The sequence below is a fragment of the Gymnogyps californianus genome, chromosome 1 (assembly GCF_018139145.2).
Source record: "Gymnogyps californianus isolate 813 chromosome 1, ASM1813914v2, whole genome shotgun sequence".
In the NCBI taxonomy this organism is placed as follows: domain Eukaryota; kingdom Metazoa; phylum Chordata; class Aves; order Accipitriformes; family Cathartidae; genus Gymnogyps; species Gymnogyps californianus.
The window spans coordinates 68,822,352-68,847,255 of record NC_059471.1 but is presented as its reverse complement, the minus strand read 5'-3'; the positions used below and the strand labels follow the sequence as shown (position 1 = coordinate 68,847,255).

General features: G+C 40.8%; 1 protein-coding gene across 1 annotated transcript in view; it reads left to right on the top strand.

The window, feature by feature from the left end:
• Nucleotides 1-859: 859 nt before the first annotated feature.
• Nucleotides 860-24,904, top strand: part of LOC127024554 (pinopsin-like) — an 89,410-nt gene continuing 65,365 nt past the window's right edge. Inside the window, exon 1 of the mRNA XM_050909162.1 lies at nucleotides 860-1,295. Coding sequence (XP_050765119.1) covers nucleotides 959-1,295 — 337 coding nt within the window. The 5' untranslated portion in view covers nucleotides 860-958. The remainder of the gene's footprint in view (nucleotides 1,296-24,904) is intronic.

The window sequence follows — 24,904 nt, the reverse complement described above, 5'->3', positions numbered from 1 at the left end:
GTAAATGTGGGAGAAGTGAAATTGATATCACAGCTCTGCTAACCTTTGTAAGCATGAGAGCTTCAGGGACTGCGTTTGAAATTACTCTTTCTGGGTAAAGAAATACTGTCTCCTTCTCGTAAAATTTTCATCATTTTAATTAACGTCTAGCCAAGACTGAAGCTTCGCTTAGTGTGGATTGACTTAATGTGGAGGAAGATACAGTTCTTCCTCTGGGAAGCTGCTGCAAAAGGTATGTCTTACCATGCATTTTCTCACCTGAGGAACTTTGCTAGGAAGGTGCAAATAACCTTCTCCATGCTAAACTGTGAGCTAGGGAAAAACTGTTTAGAACAGCCAAGGAAATGTCAACAAACTGATTTTTCTGTTGAAAATCAGAGAGAAAACAGAAGAGACTGAGAAATATTTGTCACAGTTCAAAAAGGGAGGAACTGTTAGTAAATTATGTACCTACTTTTTGGTCTTGGTATGGAAAGAGTTGTTTTGTTTTTACCATTTGTTTTCTTCTGTATTTTCAGAAAGACACCTGTTGTTGGAGGAAACAACTGTAGCTGCCCATTGATAGAAGGGCTGCTCATTTGCTCTCAAGGAAGAGACCATGCTGAAGCACCTTTTTAAGATACCTTCCATTCTGAGCCTCAAAAAAGATTATCTAACATGATCCTGGGTTTAAATAACGAAGATGAATTTGAGGTGATTGTTTGCTTGGTTCTGCTGCCCTGGAGTTAGCTGCAGAGCTGACCACTGGAAAGGCACAGTGCAGGAAAATACTCCTGTGCTGCAATACAGTATTTCACACCTGCATAACCATCTAAGGGATATCTCAGCTGAGTGAAGATCGCAAGACTCTTGAGATGATTTGACCTGTGATGGAGGGACGCTTCTGGGAAACTGCTGGAGGACTTCAGCACAGGGCACCTGGCGTTTCTGCCCTCACCGATCCGTGTCAAGGTCCGAAATGAACCACTCTTGGACATACAACCTGAGCTTTGGTGCACCTACAGGTCCTGTTGAGTCAAGGGCTGGACTCTCACGAAATGGGCACACAGTAGTGGCTGTTTTTCTCGGATTTATCTTGTTTTTTGGTTTCTTGAATAACTTGATTGTCCTCATCCTCTTCTGCAAGTTTAAAACCCTCCGTAACCCAGTCAACATGCTCCTCCTGAACATCAGTATCAGCGACATGTTAGTGTGCATCTCAGGCACTACCCTCAGTTTTGCATCTAACATCCATGGCAAATGGATTGGAGGGGAGCATGGTTGTAGGTGGTATGGCTTTGTCAATTCCTGCTTTGGTAAGAGTTCAATGATAATTCTCTTATCCTATTCTTTTTAACACTGGTACGCGAAGCAACTTGATGAGCTAGCTGATTGCTTCTCAGTGGTAAATAGGAGGATGCTTTGCCTTGTTATGGTCAAACACAAGTGAAATGTATGATTTCAAACATTGTCACAAAAGGCTTTATGAAAGAATGGCGCAGACCTGATAAATATTGCCTAATGTATCCCATTTTTTGAAATTACTTGTTTTTAAGAGCTAAAATGGCATCTAGAAGGAGGCAAGCCACTGGATGGAGTTTGACTAAATGTATGGACATACATACTAATTCCCTCTTTTTCAGGAAAATCTGTGCCAACGCTGAACTACAGGCCCCTCAGTGCTGCTTCTGTCACGAACAAAGCCTCCTGAAAGTACTCCATTTACCATTTGTAATTATCTATCAATCTATAATATGAATTCCCTCATGTCCCAGATGACGACAGTTTTCATCGTTATATGCTTTCTGTTCTCCCCCAAAGCAAAATCTTTATTTTAAAATTACATGCTTGCAGATTCAATAGCAAATTAATTCATAGGAATAGATTTGTGCATCAAAGCCACAGTAAAACAGTGTTCGGCATTCTTCTCCTGTCCAGACAAAACTTTTCCTACAACCAGCTTTTGCACTGCTAGATTTAAGTTTTTTAGCTGAAAATTACTGTAATTATTAAAAAAAAAGATAAAGGAAAAAGCACAGTCAGAGGGCAGCCTTCATCCCTCCAAGGTGGCCCGCCACTTGAAGAATTACATCACCAAGCAGTGACCCTTTCTGCATTTACTCCTACCTTGAAAAAAAGGTCCGCTAAAGCATAAACTGGCCTGCGGGTGCACGTCTAGGCATGATCCTTATCTCACCCAGACTGGGGGAGCTGGCACAGCTCCCTCTTGCTGTACGTCCTTGCTTTGGTGCCTCCAGGCCACCAGGACAGGACTGAGCGCATCCCTGGCTCTTCTCCCACCCTGGGGTTGCTGTGCGTCTCGTGCAGGCACTTTGGCCCGAGAAGTGCTCCCGCAGCCCTTGATGTGGAGTTAGGCTGCGGATCCAAACCCACATTTTTTTACCTGAATTATAACCTCTCGCTATTTCCAGTGGTGTGGTCTCTGGTACCCTTCCCTTGCTCAAACGTCTGCTCCACTGATGACAGTTAACTCAGCCTGGCAGCTTCCCCTGGGAAACTGCTGCTTTGCCCAAAGTGAGCTCTCAGGAGTTAGCCGTGTTGTATAACATAAAAGCGCGGACTTCGGCCATCCAGAAATAGACCCCATTATCAACAATACCTTGGCTTGTTTTGGCGGGCTGTTTTTGGTTTGGTCTGTGCAGAGCAGAACGACATGTCTTCTCCTTCCATGTTTCATTTCCATTTTTGTGAATTTTATGAATTTCAATATTTCAGTAACTAGTCTTGTCAGGGAGAAAGAGGTTAGGACTGGTTTTTCTCCATCCTTTCATTTAGCCTCCTTTTTATTATTTAGGGGTGGGATGGGAGAATAACATTTGAAGGAAGGGGAAAAAAGGTATGTGTTTAAGGGATTAGGAAAAAAGTATGTATGTCAAAGGTGCCCTTCAAGCCTGCTGGCTTCTGTCAGGATACCTGTGTGTTACCACCCTGGTAACTGGGGAATTAAACCAGCAAATGGGTAAGTGTCTCCTGGGGTGACTTACTTATAGAATAATTCTTCTAAGTCAGATCTTCTGTGTAGGTCAGATGGATGGCAGGAGTGCAGGTTTCTGTGCTATTGTGATACCTGTGTTCATGTGAGAGTTTCTGGTATAATTCTTAAAATTGATTAGATCATCAAGGAACAGGCAAGCAAACAAAAACACAAAACCCAGAATGCCAAAGGTGACCTCAGCTCCTCTGAGTGGTGTTGGTGCTGTCAGCAGGGTGTCCTGGGCAGCTGAGGCAGGCTAAATGCAGGTAGTTACTGAACTGTGCACATGGAACCTTCTTGTGACAGTGTTCAAAAAATTCTTTTGCAGTTCTTTTCTCAAAGTCTTGCTGTGCTCACAACATTTTTTCTTTCACTAGTCTGTATAAAGGGCATACTGAAGAAGTTTGCTTGCAGAGTTATAATTAAAAAATGTTCACTGGAAAATAACATGAGTAAAAGCAAATAATAGTAGCAGGTTGCCTAACATTTATATGTCTCTATGGACAGATTATATCTGCCGATAAATACCATTATTCAAGTTTTTTGAATTTTTGTACTCCAAAGTGTGCTTAAAAAAGAGCTACTGTAGGTGTGCAGTGTGTTGACGGCTTTTCCAGGTCTTCCTGGCACTTGAAAACAAAATGCTTAGGTATATGATTTTTTTTTTTTTTTTTTTTGCATTCAGTGTGTGCTGTAAGCATCACAGACTGAACAAAGATCCATTGAATGGAATGGTTAATTTTTTTTACGGCTATTGGAAAGTGACGTGAGAGAGTTGTGAGCTTTTTATTGAGACTAGCAGGTATAATTGCTAAAAGAAAAAACAAATAGCATCTCATTCATTGTAGGATTATTTTCCTTGTTTTCTGTGGACTTTAGAAAAATTTTATAAAACTTATCAAAGTGATTCAGAAACTCAAGAGGTGGAAAATCAAGTATATTCTATGTCATAAGTTGGTGGCTTAAGACCTCACTGATTGGTGCAGTGTACTTATTGAGAATAAGGAAACTTTTTGCCAGCAAGAGGATTCTTTGATACCTAAGTAGTCCAGTTTAAGTCATAGCCTTTGGCTAGCCTGATCACTGTGACTACCTTGTGAATGGCAGAGCTGATTGATTAGATTTATAAATATAAATGCAAAAGTCATGAAGACTACAAAATACTATATGAGGCTATGGTATAAAAGGAGCATGTAAGAACACAGATATGGCAAAACTGTATAGGCTGGGAGGAGAACATTTCTTTGTGTTATTTACACTTACTTGCAATCCCTTAGCTATTCTTAAAAAAAATTATATACTTTCTATTCGCTAAAAATTAGCTTACCCTCCTTTGTGCCTCATGTCTGATTTTGGCCCATCAAGGCTAAGAAGAATGGTCCTAATGCTTGGGGTCCAGAACAGAGATGTGTAGTAGGAAAGGTAATTAAGTAGAACTGAAGTTCAACATCAAGCTTTGTAAGAATAAACACTTCAATATTCTTATCTGTTCCTTTTTTTCTCACGGGATAGATCCTATCCTGCCAGGATAAAAATCAGTATAGGGCCGAGATTTCGGATGATGTTACAGTAAGTTCAATGGCTTCAGTAGAATTGCACTCTCTTGTACCAAATGAAGGTATGTACCTTTTTTTTTAAAAACCTTATTTTCCTAAATCATGAAGAAATTTTAAGTGGGCAACTAATCGTCATGACTTGGTGAGTATTTGATGTGTAAACCACACCTAAGCCAACTTCAAACTGTTAAAATATTTTAAAATGCAATTCATTCTTAAAAGGCTTCTGAGAAGACTGTGTTTTAGTGGTTATTTTTTTCCCCTCCCACTTTGTTTTGTGATGCTATGAAAGCCTCCTTCTTCCTGTTTAAAACCAAATTGAGAGTGAAGGTATTATCCCCCAGGCCTGTGGCCTGGATGAAACCTGAGCCAGTGAAAGTAGGAAGCTGAGATTTGTTTCAAATGTAAATACATGGTGAGAGATCACTCTGTTTTTCCCTAAAGTGTCTTACCTTTTTTAAAATCACATAACTGTTGCCCTGGGAGGTGATCTGGAAAGCAGATCTGATTCTTCTCACAGCAATATCTACAGTGCAGTGTACATTGATGTTGCTTACTGTGGAATCGAGCTGTAAGTTTTTTACTGGGCAATCCATTGCCTACCCCAGGCACTTAAAAACCGTGACTTAAAAACCAGCAATTGCATTGTGCATCACTTGTCTTTTCTTGAGTTTTATTTCTTTGTTTTTCTTTTTTTTTGCTATATTCCTTTTCATTACTATTATTATATTTTTATTATTATTAGTTAGTATTATATTTTATTTTACTTTAGTTATTAAACTGCTCTTAACCCACAAGTTTTACTTTTTTTTTTTTTTTTTTTTCCCCTGATCCTCCTCCCCATCCCACTGGGAGGGGTGAGGGGTGAGCAGCTGCGTGCTGCTTAGTTGCTGGCTGGGGTTAAACCGCAGCAGTCCTTTTTGGCAACCAACGTGGGGCTCGAAGGGTTGAGATGACGACAGATCTGATCTGAACCAGGGGTTGCCATGGGCACAATGGAAAAAAATATGGACAAAGTGTAGGTGTTTGGTTTATTTACTTACTGCTTTCCACACATCTGCTTTCTGATTTCAAACCATTCACAGAAAGCAGAAGTTTTGGAAGCTAATGGGAAGTGCAGGTGCTGATCAATAAGCATGTAATGGGAATTTTAAGGAAAACATTAAATATCATGAGACCTGCTATGGAAGTGTACGAGCTGTTGGGTCTTGATCTGGGGGAGCATTAGGGATGGAGCTAGAGGAGGAATAACATGGGCTGTTCCCAGCATAAATGATTTTAGCCTGGTGCTTGTGCATGTTTGCAGCTCTGTCAAGTAGGTCACTGCAGTGGAAACTGCACATGTCACTGAGTTGGGGAAATGGATGGATTTGCTAAATTTGCTCCCATTACCCACCACTTAGCCACAGTTTGACAGGCTCATGGTTATAGATTTAAGCAAACATGGAAAGGGACACAGGGACAGGACACATTTTCCTAGCTGAACTCTGAGTGAACTTTGCAAGCAAGCTAAAATAAGAACTGGTAAATATATCATGAAATGATTAAGCATTAGATTTTAATTTAGGAAAAATACATTATTTAGTAACGCACTCCCATATATACACAAAGTGATATGCCATCCTAAGATGAAGTTTGTCATGCAGCTTTGACCATCTCACGTGTAATCGCTCCAGTGCCTTATTAAACACTTCAAATTTCTGGACAGATGAAAACTTTCAGAAACATTTCATCTTTTCCCAAGATACTTGCACTAATGTAGACTTCCCAAACATGTAGGACAGGCAGAATTTGGGCTCAGATGACTTCTGGAGTTCATTTTCAGAATTGCTACTTTATGCCATGCCATATCAGGATTAAATATTAAATAGATTAATACATATGGGAAAGATGAAGCTTTGTCTGGCTCAGGAAATCTAACACTAGATTCTAATGCTGGAAAAGTTTCAAGGCACATCACTAGCAAGGATATTTTTGTGACTGTTGAACTCTTAGCTCATGTTTTCAGGTGTCTGCTGGTTGTTTTCTCTTCCTCAACCTTCATGGTAGTTATAATACCTGGCAATTTGCCTGAGAAGTTGATTCCAATCTTTCGTTTTTAAAAAATGAGTTCAGATTAGTGTTGTCTAAGTGAACATCACTATGCAAGAGGACACAGAGATGCCTATGCCATGTGAAAGCTGTCTGTCCTGGACGCAGGAGAGCGCTACATTCTTGAACCTGTTCTAACTGAAGTAAGGCATGTATATGTGTCTTTATGTCCATTGATAAACCAAGGTCCTATCTAAATGAGGACTTTAAAACTAATCTTTTTAGAAACCCCATAATACTCAACTATATGGGTAGATAATCTTTTCAGTCACATTAAAGCAGTTATTGATTTATTGCTTTGTAAACTGCTAGAGAACACACTGAATGAGAAATGGAGCTGCTCATGATTTTGTTTTAAAGTTCAGCTGCCTTGTGACCTTAAGCAAATAATTTTCTTCTTAATCTTTTACCTTGATTTTATATGCTGTGGCTTAGACTCACTGCACTAAACTAAGGTACTTAAATTTAGAGTACAGCCTTCTAACATACTGGAAACGCTCTGCTTACGAGATGCAGTTGAGGCCTCAGGTGAAATGAATGGCTCTTCTGTGAGAAGATGCGTTTATTTCCAGGAGTAAAGACATAATCTCCCTTGGTGTGATCCTGCAGGAGCTCAAGCCGGAAGTTTTCTGAGCCCTGATACAACAAGGACTCACCTCCCAGTGCAAAACCACTCTTAGCAGCTCGTCACCTGCCCACTGAACATGGATAGCTCCTTTTCCAGTGGACTTGGGATGGGATTAGAAGTGATATTTCTCTAAATAAAGCTGATGATAGCAAGCACAACTAATCCGTAATGTTTAGGAAAACGTAGTTCTGCATCAGGCCCCAAACATGTTCTCTGTTTGAAGTGCATAGACTCTGTTATGCCTGCAGTCAACATGACCCATGCAAGCTTTCCTAGGTAGTTGTTCAGTATCAGAAGTACACTGCTGGTTCAAAGAGAGGGGGGGGAAAAAGGAGTCCGACTAACGGGAATAGGTCAAAGGTGCTTACAGTTCCTTTATCTAAAAAAGGAGAAATGTTGTCATTACCTAGAGGGCTTTACTTATTTTAATACAGTGTTACAACTGATGGTTTGTCCTGGATTTTTCCGCTTAATTTCAAGCACCTGATGTGCGTTAGATTGTATAGTAAATGGAAACACAAAAGTACTTATTCAGGAGATATGTATCTGAATTCCTCTTTGGCATCCCCTCTCCAGGGAAACTGAAGTTAGCCTGCTATTCTTTTTATTTAAATAATTAATCAATGAGATAGTGGTATATTATTAAATACACTTCTGAGGGCCATATTTTCATGGAAAAATGAAATGCTGAACCCCTTAGAGAAAGATGGGAATCATCTGACTAAAACCAGACATTTTCCAATCCCCCAGGCTTCTTTTATAATCAATACAAAACCAAATTCGTACTGCCAGCATGCAAATTGTCTGACGTATTTGAGATGTTCTCTTCAGGGTGATATGAGCTGTGCCCTACAAGTGGCCCTTTATCTCTACTGGCTATGAAAGGAACCCAGCCTCAAGGGTAGATATTTGCTCTGTACCTCTCTGGAGTCACGAGATGACCCTCACAAATAGGGTGCTTATTGCTCCTTTTGTCTTTCTGTCATTTTCTGACTTTTGCTTATAATTCCCTCCCCACTTCAGTGTCCTCTTCCTGGATGGTGGGTTTATTTCTTAGTTTATTTCTAGTTTCTATAGGCATTAAAGACTGTACAATGTTGAAATCACTTGGAATAGTTGTCCAAGAGTGAGTATTTGGAAGTGTCGTGGTTTAACCCCAGCCGGCAGCTAAGCACCACGCAGCTGCTCGCTCACTGCCCCCCCCCGGGATGGAGGAGAGAATCAGGAAAAAAAAAAACCCTTGTGGGTTGAGATAAAGACAGTTTAATAGGACAGAAAGGAATGAAAAACAATGATAATGATAATAATAATATGACAATAGTAATACTAAAAGAATTAAACTATACAAAGCAAGTGGTGCACAATGCAATTGCTCACCACTCATTGACTGATGCCCAGTTAGTTCCCGAGCCGCGATCCCCCCTCCCAGCCAGCTCCCCCAGTTTATATACTGGGCATGATGTCATATGGTATGGAATAGCTCTTTGGCCAGTTTGGGTCAGCTGTCCTGGCTGTGTCCCCTCCCAGCTTCTTGTGCCCCTCCAGCCTTCTTGCTGGCTGGGCACGAGAAGCTGAAAAATCCTTGACTTAGTATAAACACTACTTAGCAACAACTAAAACCATCAGTGTGTTATCAACATTCTTTTCCTACTAAATCCAAAACACAGCACTATACCAGCTACTAGGAAGAAAATTAACTCTGTCCTAGCCGAAACCAGGACAGGAAGACATCTGTTGTATTTACATGAAGAGGTGCCCAAGTCCTCTTTCAGAGCTTGAGTTCCCACATTCATCCTGTAGGGAAAACGCTGTCTGCTGTTCCTACAGATAATTTGTAGAGCACAAGTATTGGGCTTCTGTGTTCAGTTTAAGTGCTTGAAGCTGGGAGTCAGCTTGGGCAAAGGTTTTGGAAAACCTGATAAAGAAGGAATTGTGCCACGGAGAGAAAGTGGAGATGGAAGACCTAATGTTGTGCTTTGAATGTTATTCCTGAAGTCAGAGGCTTCACTCTGGTAGGTGCTTTAACACCGGTTTAGGATAAGAGAAGGTTTTGCCTTTGTTACAGCAGGGCATTGCCTAAGGTCTCATTCAATTTGCTCGTGTTTTTAAGTCGTTGCAGACCGTTGATGCTAACAGTGTTAGGTCAGATCCTGTGGTGTGTAGTTGGTGTTTGTATTACCAGGCATAGTTGCTTCTCCGTCCTCTGATCTGGGCAGCCCCAGCTGAGCCCTGTCTCTACGCCATGCTGCAGTGGGACTGTGGGGTGCACCAGAACCCCCTCCTTCCCTCCTCCTTACCCCTCCCAGCTTTCAGCACAGCAGAAATTCAAGCACATGGCTCAAACAGGAGCTGGGGTGTGCTCTAAACAGGTCACTGATCCCCAGGTGCCCTCAGCTTGCACCAGCAGCCACGTGGAGGTTGAGTCATCATATTTTCCCTTGGCTGCCATCCTTAACGTTTTCTGCTGTGTTTTGTTGTATGATAATCTAGAGTCTATTTTCCTTATGCCTGACCAAAAGAAAACAGCAAAAAACATGCAGAGACATCAACAGGGAAGGGTGGACAGCAGCTTGTGTTACGTGTCCCTGGAAAGAGGGACAGGACAGAAGAATTCTGTAAGGAAATTGATAACTTCTTTGGCATTTTTTTTGCATAGGTAGTGGTCCATGTATTCCCAACTTACGTTCTGTAAAAAATGTTCTACCCGTGCCCAAAGTCTGTGATGTTTCTGTGCATGTGCAAGTGACTACAAATTTCTGCCAATGTTTGATGCTTCCGTATTGAGCAGCCACGCTTGCAGTTCAGTTGCATATTTTTGGTTCTGGGACATCGCTCTACGTTATGGCCACGTGTTGCAGAACGCTAAGGACTTTATGCAAGGAAGTACACAAATAACATCACTTTACATAGAGACCTGGAATAGGAGCTTAAAGGCAAAGACCACATTGGATTTCTTGCAAAATTATCCTGATGGTGAATTGAGTCTAAAAGGTCATGGCTGTAAGCTGTGTTGGAGATGATGGAACAGCATTTCTGTCAAGAGTTAAATTTAATCATTTGCATTTGCAGACCCATTTCCCTAATCCTGGGTCACGGCATTAACCCAGGCAACGCTATGCCTGATGTTGGTTTTCTATTACTTTAGGAAAAAGCAGAAACTAGCTGTGCCAGTAGTCAGTCACACACGTGTGAAGAAGTATGTTATTAAAATGTAGTTGGCTTTCTGGTCTCTAAGTGGGTAAAACGAAATAAACTAGAGCCCAGTAAATAAGGAATATTCAATCCAAAGAAGTATATTAGAGAGCAATGGATTTTGCTTGTGAAAGGCTATTAAATCATATTCTATTTAACTAGGTGTTTAATAATCTCTAGTAACTCTTAAGACCATTTGCATGCTGACACACCTGAACGGAATTTGATAATTTTTTGGAAGACTTTTAAACTTCTCTTGTAGTCCCTGCAGTCTACCAGAGAGAGGATATTATCTCTGGGTGTTTAAATCCAAGTTATATACCTAGTGGCTTTTTCTTAACTGATGACATTCATTTTCTATGTCCATTTCTTTTTAGGAAGCATTTAAGCAGAATGCTACATCTTCCAGTCTAGTAAGCAGATAAATACTTACAGGCTTTTCAGTGATAAAAGGGATACAGGACCATTGGCATAGTTCCAAATAATGACACAATAATAGGTAATAACTAGCAATTTCGTTTTCCCCCCTTTTCTCAGCCGTGGCCAATACTTGACACTTAAAGTAATCACTAGGGTTTTTTGTTTTTTTTTTTTTTTCTGTTAGTGTGTCTCCCACTTTTCTGATTAGAAAAGTCTATTAAGATGAGAAAATAATTTGCAGTAATTTATTAAAAGAGTGTGCTGACGTGGAAAAATAAGTTTCTTTGAAAGCTGGAGCTATCCTGTGTACATTTGTATTTTTCTAGGTATCAACACTAGTTGAGAAGCTGTTTCTGAAGCCAGAGATTCAGTAAATGTCTAATAAGTTAATAAACTACAGCCTCTATTGATTCGTGGACCACTTATTGTTTCTGTTAATTTCACAGCTAACATGATTCACTACTTAAATAATCCAAATGCCTCCTATTACTGGAAGGTTTGTGGGTTTGATTTTGTTGTGTGGGGGTTTTTTGGGGTTTTTTTTGGGTTTTTTTTTTTTTAAATACTAAGTCAAAATGACCTCTGGCTGCTGTAAATTTTTCCATAATTGATACAGGCAGGAGGAGCATTTGATATCTGCAGACGGCAAATGCAAGGGAGCACCACTGCAGGTAGCCGCTTCCTGCCCCTGACATCCCACTGTTACTTTTCTGTGAAGTGTCCCTGTGCTTTGACTCCTGAGTGGTTTGGGACCTGGTTACCCCTCTCTCTCCCCATGCCGTGCTGGCCCAGTGCGGATCAGGGGAGGCGGATGAGCGAGCGTTCACCCCGTACAAGGGTGAAGCCTCAGGTTCCCTGGGGCTGCTCGACTCCCCTCTCATCTCTCAGTGGTCCAGATGGTCATGCCTCTAACCAAGGTCACCTGGGCACCATCTTTAAAACTACTGTGTTACAACAGTGCCAGACTTCACATGCTTCAGCTGAAGGTTTCTCGTGCCAGCTATCAGCATCGGGCTCAATTGCTCTGGCCAATTTCAGCCAACAAGTCTTCCCAAAATGTGGTAAGATTACGTTACTTCTGTTTGTGGTTTCTTAAACCCATTTCACAGACAGATGCCAGTATGTTGGAAGTACACTCTCATCCTATGGCCAGATACAAACTTCTGCTGTTCCTTATGAAAGTATAGAAGCCACAATGCAGAAGGCTAGTGACTCACTGGGGTAAGCTGTAAATCTTTCCATGTATTTCACAGTGTTTTATTAGAGGCAGTCATTCACCATGTGCTCATTTTCTAGTGTTGTTTTTCAATTGTATTTTCTATTCTGTTTCTTTTTTTTTTCCCTATTGTTCTGTTGTTTCTATTGGTTTCACTAGTGCAATCCAGAGCAGAAATAGTAGATGAACAATCAGGCTTCAGATGAGTCAATAGATGGAAACTGTTTTATGCTGAATTATTTTTGTAGAGATTTATAACAATAGAAATTTGTTCAGGGCCAAATAACTATCAGGACAAAAGGGTAGAAAAAAGCTGACTTGATTGTGAAATTTTTTCATAAGGAATAGTTTGATCATCTTTAAAAATGAACAGCAATGTAAAACTTTACTTACATTAGGACTCTAACAATTTCTAAGATTCAAAACCATTAGTTAATTCACATACATGGCGTTTTATTGCTTGATATCTAAATGTTGTCTGAGTCTAGTACAGACCTTTGAGATAGTACTGAAATAGCACACTAACATCTGGCAAGATTTGCTTTGAGCTAAGAAATGGTATGAATTTTACAAAAACATAGATAATCCCCTTTAACTCGTCCTTATGAAAATTTTAGAACACACAATGGTTGAATACAGTTGCGTCTGCATTAGACTTAATTCTTACGTGCATATGCACACTGAAGCATTATTGTTTGCCAAATTTACAGTTTGTGGGTAATTTCTGTTCTGCGTTCAGGCTGTTTATGAAGTTACCGGGGGACCTCTTTACACTGACATGTTTAATCACCCTAATGAAATTATGCAAGCTGTTAGCGAGCTGTGCAGCAGGCAGCACAAGGCAGAGTATCCTGGAGCAGGGATCTCGCGTGGTGGTCGGGAGCACTGCCTTCCCCTCCGCCTCCGGCAGCAGAGCGAGCACTGCACGGGAGGCTGATGGCCATCCCTGTGGCTGAGCCATCTGCCTCGGTCTGAGTTCAGCAGGAGTTGATTAGAAACAGTTCTAGGGTAGCAAGTAATATCGTAGGGATGAGGGGTTACAAATTCTGCCCCTTAATGGAAGGGTGGAGTATTTACATGGTATTTGGGTGTGTATTATGTATATGTTCTGTACACTGACTGTGGTGCACACAGCAGCTCTTCTCTATGCAAGTCTTTGTAATAAATCCCAGCAGTTTGCCTTAATTTATCTGAACTGCCAAATTTTGCTCTGTTTTTGGTCTGCTCAGTTTTCAGAGAAAGAGCTTGTGGCAGCACAAGAGGGCCAAGGTCCAGCAATGGCTGCGTGAGGATGTTGAAGATTGCTTTACTGTGTGTATTTCTTAAAACTGAAAGTGTATTTCTATTTAATATCCTTGCGAAGACTGCATCAGAGGAGTAGGATGAAAAGCTGCCAGATAAATATGCCAGTCAGGATTTAAATGGGCTTTTTCTAATGGGTAGAAAGCAGGTTATGAGCCAAGACAAAGCCATAGCTTAATATTCTTTGTGATAAGAGCAGTAGACATACCACCATCTGGTTTGCTCCATGTAACAGTTTTTCTCTATTGGTCAGTGCATCAAGGGCTGTTTAACAAGGAATTTGAGGATGAGAATGAGTAGGAGTTTTACAAGTGTTAGTATCTTTTCTGGGGTTGGGGGTACTCAGACCTTTGGGAAAAAAATATTAATAGTAGTTACAAGCAGGTAATTGCTTCTTACTGTGCTGTAATTGTTTCTTCTTATCACTTTAATAACTAAATAATAGTTGTGCCTTGCAAAGGGTTGTGTATATCCGTACTAAGTATTTGCCATTCAAAATATGTTGCCCAGCTATGCTTCTAGAATACTAAAGTTAGGATAACTTTCAGCGTCCAATGATATTTTTCCAGTACGTAGTCCCAGCAGCCCGTGATTTGTGGTGTAGGGACTTCATCCCTGAAGTAGTACTTCTGAGTCTAACAGGTCTTCCTGGATTTATCTCCCATGCCGCTTGCTCTCGGGAATCCTGCAAAATTTTGGCATGCACATATAATATGTCAAGGAATTCCACTTATTAACTATGTACTATGCAAAGAAAAGTACCTTCTCCTGTTTGTTAATTCTGAGTCTGCAACCTGATGGTTTCATTTGAAAACCCAGTTCTTGTATTATGAGAAACACTAAATAATCTTCCCCATCCACCTTTTCATGTTTTCTCTTATTTTCTCTGTTTTCCTTTTCTAATAAGCCCTGATGTTTGCTTTTCTAAATGCTGCTGAGCATTGCTGCTTACTGGAAGAGGTTTGCATAAAGCTATCTGTCGTAACTCTTTGCAGAGCAGTAAGTCAGTCAGAAACAATCCCTGTGTATTTAAAGCTGGGACTGTTTTTCTCCACATATGGCAGTTTACATCAGTATTGCATTTCATCTGCTCGGTGACTCAGTTTCATGCGGTTGTTCTGCAGTACTTCGCAGTCAGCTTTTGTTGATTTTGAGTTATTCAGCATAGTATAATCAGCAAATTTCACTCTTTACCGTCTTTTCCAGATCATTTATTAATGTGATGAATAACCCAGGGCCTAGCACAGATCCATAGGGGACTTTACTGGCCACAGTTTCCACTGAGAAAACTAATTATTTTCTCCTGTTCTTTATTTCCTGCCTCTAATCAATTATTTATCCACGTGAAGATTTCTGTTATTGCAAGGCAGCTTACTATCCTTAAGAGCTTTTGGGCTAGTCAAAGTTGTTTGGAAATCCAAGTAGGCTTTATTGAATGTATCACCCCCATTTGCATTGCACTGCCAAGAACCTCTTATGAATTGGTAAGGCATAGCTTCCCTCCATGCTAGCCATGCTGGCTTGTCCCAATATCTCATACCTCCTAATGCATCCACTAGTATATTCTCTAGTGCAATTTCCACCAATCTGTCCAGTGTTGCAGATTAGACTTATCAGTTGGATGAAATGTACTGCAATGGATTTCTGTCTGCATTGGTTACAAACCATTTCTTAACGGATGTAGCAAAAGATCTCCTCTTCTGAGGTCCTTGTGAGGGGCTAAGGAATGGAGGATGTTGCTTCTTCTCACTGCACGTCCTTTAGCCAGCAGTCATCTTGACTAGAAATAGGAGCAGCCTTCTCCAGTCTTTCATCCCACCTCCATAGCATGTGAGGTTGTTGGGTTGTAAAACTGCCCAGGAAACTCTTGGCCCAAGGGCAGTGTAAAGACTGGTCTACATATTTTGACACTGCATTCGTATGATCAGATATGACTAGTTATTGACCAGTTAATAGCTAGTTATTATAAAAACCAATTTGACCACTAGACCTTATGACAGAAACTTGACTCAGAAGAGTAAATATTTGTAGTGTGTTCCATCTCTAGGAATGGTAACTGCTGAAAAAAGCAGATGATAGAATCATTTTAAAATCTCTTTATTATTAAAAAAGAGCAGTTGCATTCAGTTAAAAAGCAGAGGCTCATAGGAAGGAAGTTAGCTAGGTGTGCTCTGGTGGAAGCTTGGCTCCCTGGCTGGCAGATGATAATACACTGTAATTTCACCTTTTAGCTTACTTGGTGCTATATCCCATATGTAGAAGACCCCTGAGACAACATGCTGCATGTTACATCTGTGCAGATGCTCAGCATGAAGGAAGGTCCCAGGGATCTCCCCTCGTTTGGAAAGCAAAGGAGCAGTCCTGGCAGGAGATGGAGGTCCTCCAGGACAGCGTGGGTGTGGACATGGGAATGCTACAGTGAACCTGACCGCCTTGAGGGCATCCTCCTGCTACGCCAGCACTGTACATCCATCCCTGCTTTCCCCATGCACACAAGCCCCAAGATTTCTCCGGAGATGTTGCTGTACAGGAGCTCCATCTAGTGCTGACATTATTTCTTATTCTCATTCCCTAAGGCAGCGGGATAAATACACTGATATGGAGGCAGCCAATTTAGGAGGCTGAATTTGCAAGTGCTAGCCTGCTTTCCAGAATGCAAAGGGATCCTGCATAACATATAGAAAGTGAGACTGAAATTAATATTCGGGGTTTTTTGTACTGTGCTGGTATCATTGAGATGCAAAAGGGAATTCTTTGCTGTGTTTATGCCACTAGGAGTAGTTGTTGGTTGGTTGGTTCGTTGATGGATAGGCATATTAGTAACGTAGCAGAAAAGCATAGGACTACTCAGTGATGCACATTAAGTCACAAGATACGGTTAAGAATTAAGATCACCCTTAAAGCACAATGTATACACATTTTAAAATTCATCAAGGGGGGGAAAGAAGGAAAAAAAACCGGTAATTCTTTAATAGTAAAAGTAATACTTGCTGTCTGTATTGAAGATATCACCAAACACAAAAAGAAGGGTATGTCGTACAAAGGAGGAAACGGAGAAATGACTGCTGAGAAAAGAGCAGGAAAGATTTACTGAACAGGACCGGTAAAATTGTTTGCTGTCCAATTTGTCCCAGCAGGCTTGGATGCAACAGTGATTTCGCAGTGATTTCTTTCAAGGGCAGAGTTAAACTGTGACTCCCATTAGAGTTAAGCAGGAAGAGAATTCTTTAGGGAAAGGAATGATTGCCTGCTCTAATGGACTCACGACTACAAGTCATCTAAGCAAAAGAAAACAAATAATTACAGGCATTCGATAAATAGCGATTGGTGTATTTATTTCTATTCAAAGTGAATTGTTGGTGTTTGAAGTAGCCTGTATTTTGAAAGCCTAGACTGCCAGTATTTAAAAGCTGGTTGTAACTGCTAATGTGTAACAAATGATTGTGGGAAATATTTTCTCAATTTCAAATCAGTAGAAGTGCTTTTAGTGCCTTAAAAATCAAAAGGAAATGGTGATCTGATCACTAACACGTGGGAGCATTCAACTAGAATAAGAGTCACCAAATGCAAGAATATTTGATTGCTTTGACAATTTATTCTGTGTTTATTATATAAATATTTAATAGGCATATCCAAATACAGCCAATAGAGTTTTGGAAGCACATCCTGTTCTCAGCTGCTTCTGTCAGTTATTGAGGCATCCATGCACTCCTCTGCAGTTCGTATCACTTATATTAGCACTGAACTTATCAGGAGTTGTTATATTCACCTTGTGATTTTGCTGTATCATAAAATGATTTATTGTGATTTACTTATTCGCTGAAGTATAGATACTGAGCTGCAAAGTTCAAGCAAGTCAGGCTAGTAGTCCACAAAGGCCAGTGCTCACTTTGAGTCTATTCATCTTAACTTTGGAAAGTCTTCTAGGTTCAGCGGGCTTTCTTTTTAACTCTGGAGATGTTTGGGGTGTTCTGCCAAAATCTGTTGGCAGCTGGATTTTGGCCCATAAAATACGTATCTTTTTTCTTTGGGAGGGAAAAGGAAAAAGTGGATAATATTCTGGGGGCTAGCAAGGAAGGAACAGCAGCCACATATGTCTGCCACCCTCCAGACCTGTTTGCATCCCTTCTGAATATTCATTTGTGCTTCTTGTCTCAAAAAAAAAAAGAAAAAAAAACCTCAAAAACAACCCTTGATAAAAATGATCTTGTGAAATTCCATGTTCACAATCTCTCACTTGTTACTCTCTTGGGTTTGCTCATTTGATACTACTTTCCCACTGGCACCAGTGGCTGTGGAAGTTGTTAACTAACTTAACTGTGTTCTCTTAGTTTAACTGAGTTTGTTTCATTCTGGGCTGCCTATCCCAGATTTTACAGGCTGATCAACATTCTCATTGCCACTTGTGGCAATTCTGGTATCATGCAAGAAGAGCAGATGTAACCTGCAGGACCTCACTGGAGACTGTATATGGATAGCTTTTTCCGTCTTGACCGTAGGAGTGAAGTGTGTGTTATAAGACTCAGAGCTAGAAAGCAAACAGAATACTTTTTTTTTTTTTTAAAACAATTAACAAGTTTTGTTCTTTCTTCCCCCGTGATGCTGTGTCTCAATAGTTTCTGATTTTTTGCAAAAGTGCATATGCTGTGAGGAGGTCATTGATCAGGTCAACAAATCATAGAAATGCTCCCCCCCTTCTGCCCAGTGATTCAGCTTTTGAAAGTTTCTGCTTTTATCATTATAATATTCTTACCTCCTCACCTGCAAGGAAGTCTCTGATGGCAGCAACTGCTGTGTTGGAAATTATTGTATTTTTGTGGAAGGAATGCTTTGACTTTAAGGCAAGCAGAGCCCAGTAGTTTTGCTTATTAGTATTAACATTAACTAGTACATAAAAGATGGAAACAAAGCTGATGATAGAACAGATTGCTCCATGTGCAGTCTCATAAAGTCTCCGGTGCTGTGGCAGGTGTTAGGTAAGGTACTTTGGCCCAGAGCTGACAAAATTTCGCCTGAAGATTAAGCTACCGTTAGAAAGAGAGCTTGTTGCTTTTTTCCCTCTTGCTGCTTCCAGACCTCTCCTGTGAATACTAGACCTACAAATTGTATTTCATGCACAGTCCCTGAGGGATGATACTAGGATATGTTTTCAGAAAGGCTTCTAAGGAGATATAGAAGTGCAAATATGTTGGAAAGGTCATGTCTTTTAAGTTGCTTAAATTGTTTATGTTTCATTTCCACGTGTTTTATTTCTATAGAGAACTAACAGAAATGATCTCATTTAAATTCAGGAAAGTTATTTCCCTTGAAAACAGCAATGAGTCACTGATCAAACTATTTTTGTATAACTCAATAGCATATTTATGTAATACCATTCGGTAGCACAACTTGGAATTAAACTTGAAACCTTAAAATTGAGGTAGTAAGAGCCTTCATTTGAAGAGGGCTGTTTCTTACTGCTGTTGTTCTGTGTTTACTTCTAAGTCCTCAGGCAAGCACGATGAAAGATGTCAGCCAGAAAAAACAGCAGAATACCTCAGCACAGGATTCCCCAATATTCCCAACTTGGGGTGCATTTAGTCACAAAACCCTTTTCCTCCTTTTACATCTCACTTATCTCCATCTCATAGTGCCACAGAGCATTTTAGCATATTCTCCAGCTAATGGAGCAGCAGGTTTATCAGCTGAAACCTGAGGAACTAGAGGGAAGGGAACGTAGCTGTGTTACATACGACACATAAAACATCATTGCTGAGCAACCTACCTGCTGCTGGCGTTAGGTATTTACCAACACAGCATTTCTAGGCGGAGACCAGAGCGCGCTTCTTCCTTCCCTGCAAATGTCCTTACCACACTCTGCTCTTTCATGCTTGCTGTCTCTCCGAGTTCACTGTTCACCACTGCATGGTGGCCTGGCTTCAACCAGGAGGGGTGCAAGGGATGGCTTTTGGTAAGTCCTAGCCTGCCAGCTGCTGGTTCATGCTCCTCTTCCGCTTCCAGGTACGTGATCTCCTTAACCAGGATATTATGTTAAAGCTGCCTCATAGTAATAGGTATTATACACACGTATATCTAAGGAGTCTTGTAAATATATGAAGCATCACCATTTTCTCTTCCTTCAGCAACACATTTGAGCAGTGGTGGCCAGAGTTGCTGTTGGTTAACCTCTGCTGCTGACAGGTTCCTCTGGCGTTAGCACAGGGTTTGTAGATGGTACGTGGGAACCCCAGCACTTACTATCCCCTTGATTTCTTACGTTTTGTACGTGGCTGGCAGATGGTCTGATGTTCACCTGGGGTGCTTCAGCTGGCTCCGTCATGCCTTGGGTCTCAGCAGCAGCACGGCCAGGCGGACTCTGTTTCCCTGCCTTGCACCGGCCTCGCAGCCGGGTCTCATCCCGGCTCAGTCTCGGCAGCTGGGTTTGGCCTGGCCATGGGCTGCAGTGGCGTTGGGAAGTGTAGGGATTTACCACGGAGTTATTGAGGTTGGTATGGCCGATGTGTGAAGGGAAAGGGGTTGTAAACGCTTGAAGAAACCACAGAAGAAGAGTGAGAACAGCCTGTGCAGGTAATGAAGAGTGCTGTTCCCAGCAGTAAAACCAAACACGTGTTGACTCGGGCAAGCCCAAAGGACTGTGTGCTGATAAGAGCAGAGCATGACAACTTGCCCATGGAGGACCCGGCACCCCACTGAGAGGAGCATGGCATCAAGGGTACAGCACATCACACCTGCCATTTCTTTCCCTGGTAGCTCACTGTGAAAGAGACGGTGTCCGTGCAGGTGAGTATGTTCCAGGCAGACATGCTTTCTAAATGAGGAAATGCAAACAGGGAGCAGCAGCCTCGCCTGAGACATACCAAGGTTCATGTGGGCAGGATTCGTAAACAGTGGACCACTTCATAACAACAGTGAACTCCTAAAGTGTATGAAAGCTCTATCCAAAACCCAGTTTGTTGCCAGGGAGTTATCCATAAGCAAGAGGTTTGACGAATTGATAGCTGGAGTACCTTGTTCTCCCTGTTGCACAAAAGAGATCCTGGACAAACCTCTTGAACACAGACCTTTGTGCTTGTGGTTGTGAGAGCGTGAGGGGATGAAAGCTATGAGAGAATGACTATGAGTGGATAAAATCAACCTGCATGGAGGCTGGGTGCGATAAAATCATCTTGGCCTTTTGTGACAGCTTGCATTTAGTTTTGATTCATTAACGTCGTGTTGAAGAAGGTGCTATTGCATTCCTCCAAGCTCAGCCTGCCTAAGCTTACCTGTGGCTTCTTTTCATTGCCCCTGGTCCTTGATAACCAGAATAAAGTGCAGGATATACATTATGTCATGCAACCATGATGCTCCAGGACTCTAATCATGATGTAGGATAAAGACCTTCAGGAGCTTTAAGAGGACAAATATACATAAGTTAGTAGTCAAAACATTTACCTAGTGTAGGCTGAATCTCTGGGATTCTCAGATAACCTACAGACCGTCGGCAAGCTGCATCCCATTTCCAATTACTACATCAGTGAGCAGTGTAAACCAGCAAAAACTAATACGAAAATGTAATGCTCTTAGTTAAGACTCACGGGAACAAAACAGTGATTTGCTGTGCCCTTCACCTAGAGCCACACTCTGTGCTGTGCTGCCAGGAAGAAATGTACAGATCTTTAAATAAAAGTAAATAATAGATAATGTCTCAGATGGTAGTCCTATAAATGGATGCCTGTCCTGGTTTATGACTTGAAATTGAATTTCTTGCACTCTACTCACTGCAACTAATTGCTGTGTAGAAAAAGCTCATGCCTCAGACCCGGCTTGTCTCAAAGTCACTTATTTCCATGGTTAATTTTTGAATAATTATTTGTTCCTGTAATGCAATCTGCAGTGGATTTTTATGTTGTCTTTCAGTACCGCTCAGTGAGAACCTCAGCTTTGTTCCTGTATATGCATGAAATGTTGGGGGAACAAATTACATTTCTCACTGTGATTGACTCCTGTGGAGTTATTTGGCTAGGTACCAGCTTGAGACCCTAAATATTTGTTGGAGGCAAATTCTATTTAGATGTGCAATTCCTGAACTTAATTTTGTTGCAATTTTAGAAAACATTACTCATTTGAAATTAATGTACGCAGTCTACCCAGTCATAAATGTTACTGCAAAATAAGAATGAAATGTGGGCATAAAACATTGTGATTAGCTTTAAAATTATAATTATTTTCTTCTTTTTATAACTTACATTAATTTTTTTAATTTGTTTTCTGGTTATTAAGACTATGGAGATTACATTCAAGTCTTTTCCTGAGCCATAATTCTAAAATATTTAATTGGTTTTTGTTTTAAAGCTGAGATTCTCACTAATTCCTATGACTGCAATAGATAGGGCGTGAAATAGAATACCAGATAACTGCAGGATTTCTGGCAAAGGCCACAACGGTTAAGTGCATATGACATTAAGAAAACTCTGATACACAAAAATAGGAGGCACAATGAAAAGTGGTAAACTTTATTCTACTTTATCCAAACCGGATTACAAGAAGGGCATGAGGGAAGACAGAGGAAACTACGGACCTGTTAGTCTAACCTCAGTACGTGGAAAAATTATGGAGAAGATCATACTGGGTGCTATTGAAAGGCATGTAAAGGGCAAGGCAATCATCATTTTTTTGGTGGAAACTCATTCACTGTTACACACCTGATCCCTGTTTTTTACTTCCACCCAGTGTCAAACTAAATACTGATGCAAAACCTGGTTTTGCCTTTGTTATGAAATGATATTGTTTCAGTCCAACAAATTAGGCCTGTGTATCTGCTATAATTGATCAAATGATAGTGGTATCTTCCCAGGATTCAGCTATTGAACTGATAAAGGAGTGAGATTAAAAAAAAAAAAATTACTTTTTTAAATTAAAAAGCTGAGGATGTTCTTAGCAATCACGGACATTGGAGCTGATAATCTACCACAATATTGGAATAGGGTTATTTCTTGATGTGCATCCTATATTGGTTTTGTCCAGTCTTGGCTTCTGCATTAAGGTGAAGGCCCTTCATCGGCAAGGTTGCATGCAGCTGCAGTGTTGGGGCGTAGGGGGTCCAGGCACATCTTGTGACTTTGTGTACACTGCGCAAGGTCACACTAAGTAAACTGACAGAGGGTTGCCGTAGCCTCTGTTGTTTTTGTTTCTTCCTTACCTGGGTAATAGGTGTTTTCATTACTTGCAGCCAATTCAATTTAATGTATCTCACTGTTGGAAAAAAAGTTTTTAATTTTTTTTTTTTAATGTCTCTATTTCATCATTTTCGGTCTTTCAAAGCACCAGTTTCATTCTTTCAAAGTATTTGTAGTTTTTCTAAATAGTTAGCCTGGTTTAGTGTATTTTAACCACATGAGCCACATTGAATTATTTTAATTTTTAATATCTCTTATGAACTACCCCTTCGGTGCTTTCCTCTTTTTCCCTTGTTGTTTTGAAAGCATTAGAAGTCAATGCACAGTGGTATTAATTTCAGTGATATTAAATAGTTCAGGTATAGCACAGTCCTTAAAGTCTTACTGTGACAAAAAGAAAAAGATAAATATTGATTTTTTTTCTGAACTTTTGTGGTTTGGGATTCCATATATCACAGTTCTTATCCTCCAGTGAAAAATGTAGTTTGTGTCATGTCAGTGGAACTCAACAATAAAAGGTGAGTAAACATGAAATGGCTCCTGCCAAGGTGTGTAATTAAGTCTCCCATCTTCTTCTGTGTAGAGAAGAAAAATGATTTGCTATAATTTAAAGGAAACTTTTGTGGTTTTGTCTGATTGCTAATATTTGATTTATTTTTTGCTGACATCGCCATGGTCCTAATGTAATAACTGAGCATTAATTCTATGCCAGTTAGAAAGAGGACTCTTCTTTGGCTCAAAGCAAGCAGTACTGCATTCATGGCCGGTTATCTTCAGATCCACTCCATAAAGCCGTCCATCATAAATACCAGCATGAGAAAAGCTGAGCATCTTTCTCATATTAGGCAGTAGGCAAAAATGTGAAGAAGTGTAAATAAATGCTGTAAATCGTGACAATATAAACCATGAGAAGTTGCTGGGCAGTAGTGCAGCCACAGGGATGAGCAGGCAGAGCTGGGAGCCAGGCTTGACCTGAGAGCCCAATGGCTAAAGCAGCCCTCGAGGAAGCAGGGCCCTGAGCTAGGGAAGTTTGAATACCCCATTTGGCTTTTCTAGGCAACACCGCACCCGGAGGACTGTAGGATATTCTCAACAAAAGTATGTCTCACCTGCCATCTCATCAAAACAGGGACGTTGTGCGCTCAGTTGCCATCAGAGGTAAAGCAAGAATAATACAACCTTGCTGTAGAGCACTCGGCTGGGAGGGGAGAGATTTCTTGTTCCCAAGACTGTTTTCTGTTAGTCCATGATGGTCTAATCTGAAATGCATGCATAGATCTGTCACCTTACTGAGGCCTAAGTTTCAAATATAAAATCTGGATTTTTGCCTTAGGTACCTACATGAGCTAAATGTTTTTGATAGCAGGAAGCTCTTTAGTCAAGCAGATAAAAGCATGGAAAGACACAATGCTAAGAAAGTGAGGATAAATAAGTGTGGGCTGGAAGTGAGAAGAGTGCGGTAGATTCTTTGTTCTTGAGTCTGTAATTCAGAACCCACCATTTTTTTTCTATATTGAGAAATGTGTTTAATGCAGGAATTATGGCCAAGTGCTTTCAAGAGCTGTGTTATGTAGGAAATCAGATTAGATGAGGGATGATCAGAAAGTCTCCACTGCCTTTAAAATAGTCTAGCCTTAAAATAGGTTTAAAGTGAGACTCTTAAACTGTATAATTCAGTTGAATGTAGTGGAGCTGTGTCATTTTACAGCTGTAAGTGTATCTACTTTTTAGGTCTGACTTTCCAGTAATATATAGAAAATAATTTAGTAGGCTCTTGTAACCAGAAAGATGTTTTCTTCATCAAAAGTTGCCTTCTCCTCACACCCTTTTGCCTTCCTTTCCCCTGAGAAATACGGCATCCTATTGCAACAAGCAGTGCTTGCATTCCCGGGTCCTTTGCCTTACCCAGCTTTGCACAAAGTAACTGCAAATTGTCTGGATGGCAGGAATAGCTGCGCCTGCATCCAGCTAACTAGGAAAAGGGTGACTGAATTGTGGAGGAAAGAGAAGCAAAATGCTGTGCCTGGGGAGAGTATCCTGCTGTGCCCTGTGTGGGTATGTGTGTGGGGTGTTTTGCCCAGGTACAGGATAGACTAGTGCTGTCCCCAGGGAAGTCTCTGGCTCACTTCCATCCCACACCTCTGAAGGAGCTATAGGAGAAGCTGACAGTTAAATGGGGAAAAAAATGGGTTACAGCTGTGGATTCCCCTGAAGATCATCTTTTTTGTTAACAGATTTGCTGCAAGTAGGTACCACTCAAAACCAGAGAATTTTGGCAGGCTGCATCTCAATGCTGCTGTGTAGTTGGCTGTTACTAATGGCAAGGATCAAGAAAAAAAATTCCTGGAAAGAGCTGGACTGACATAG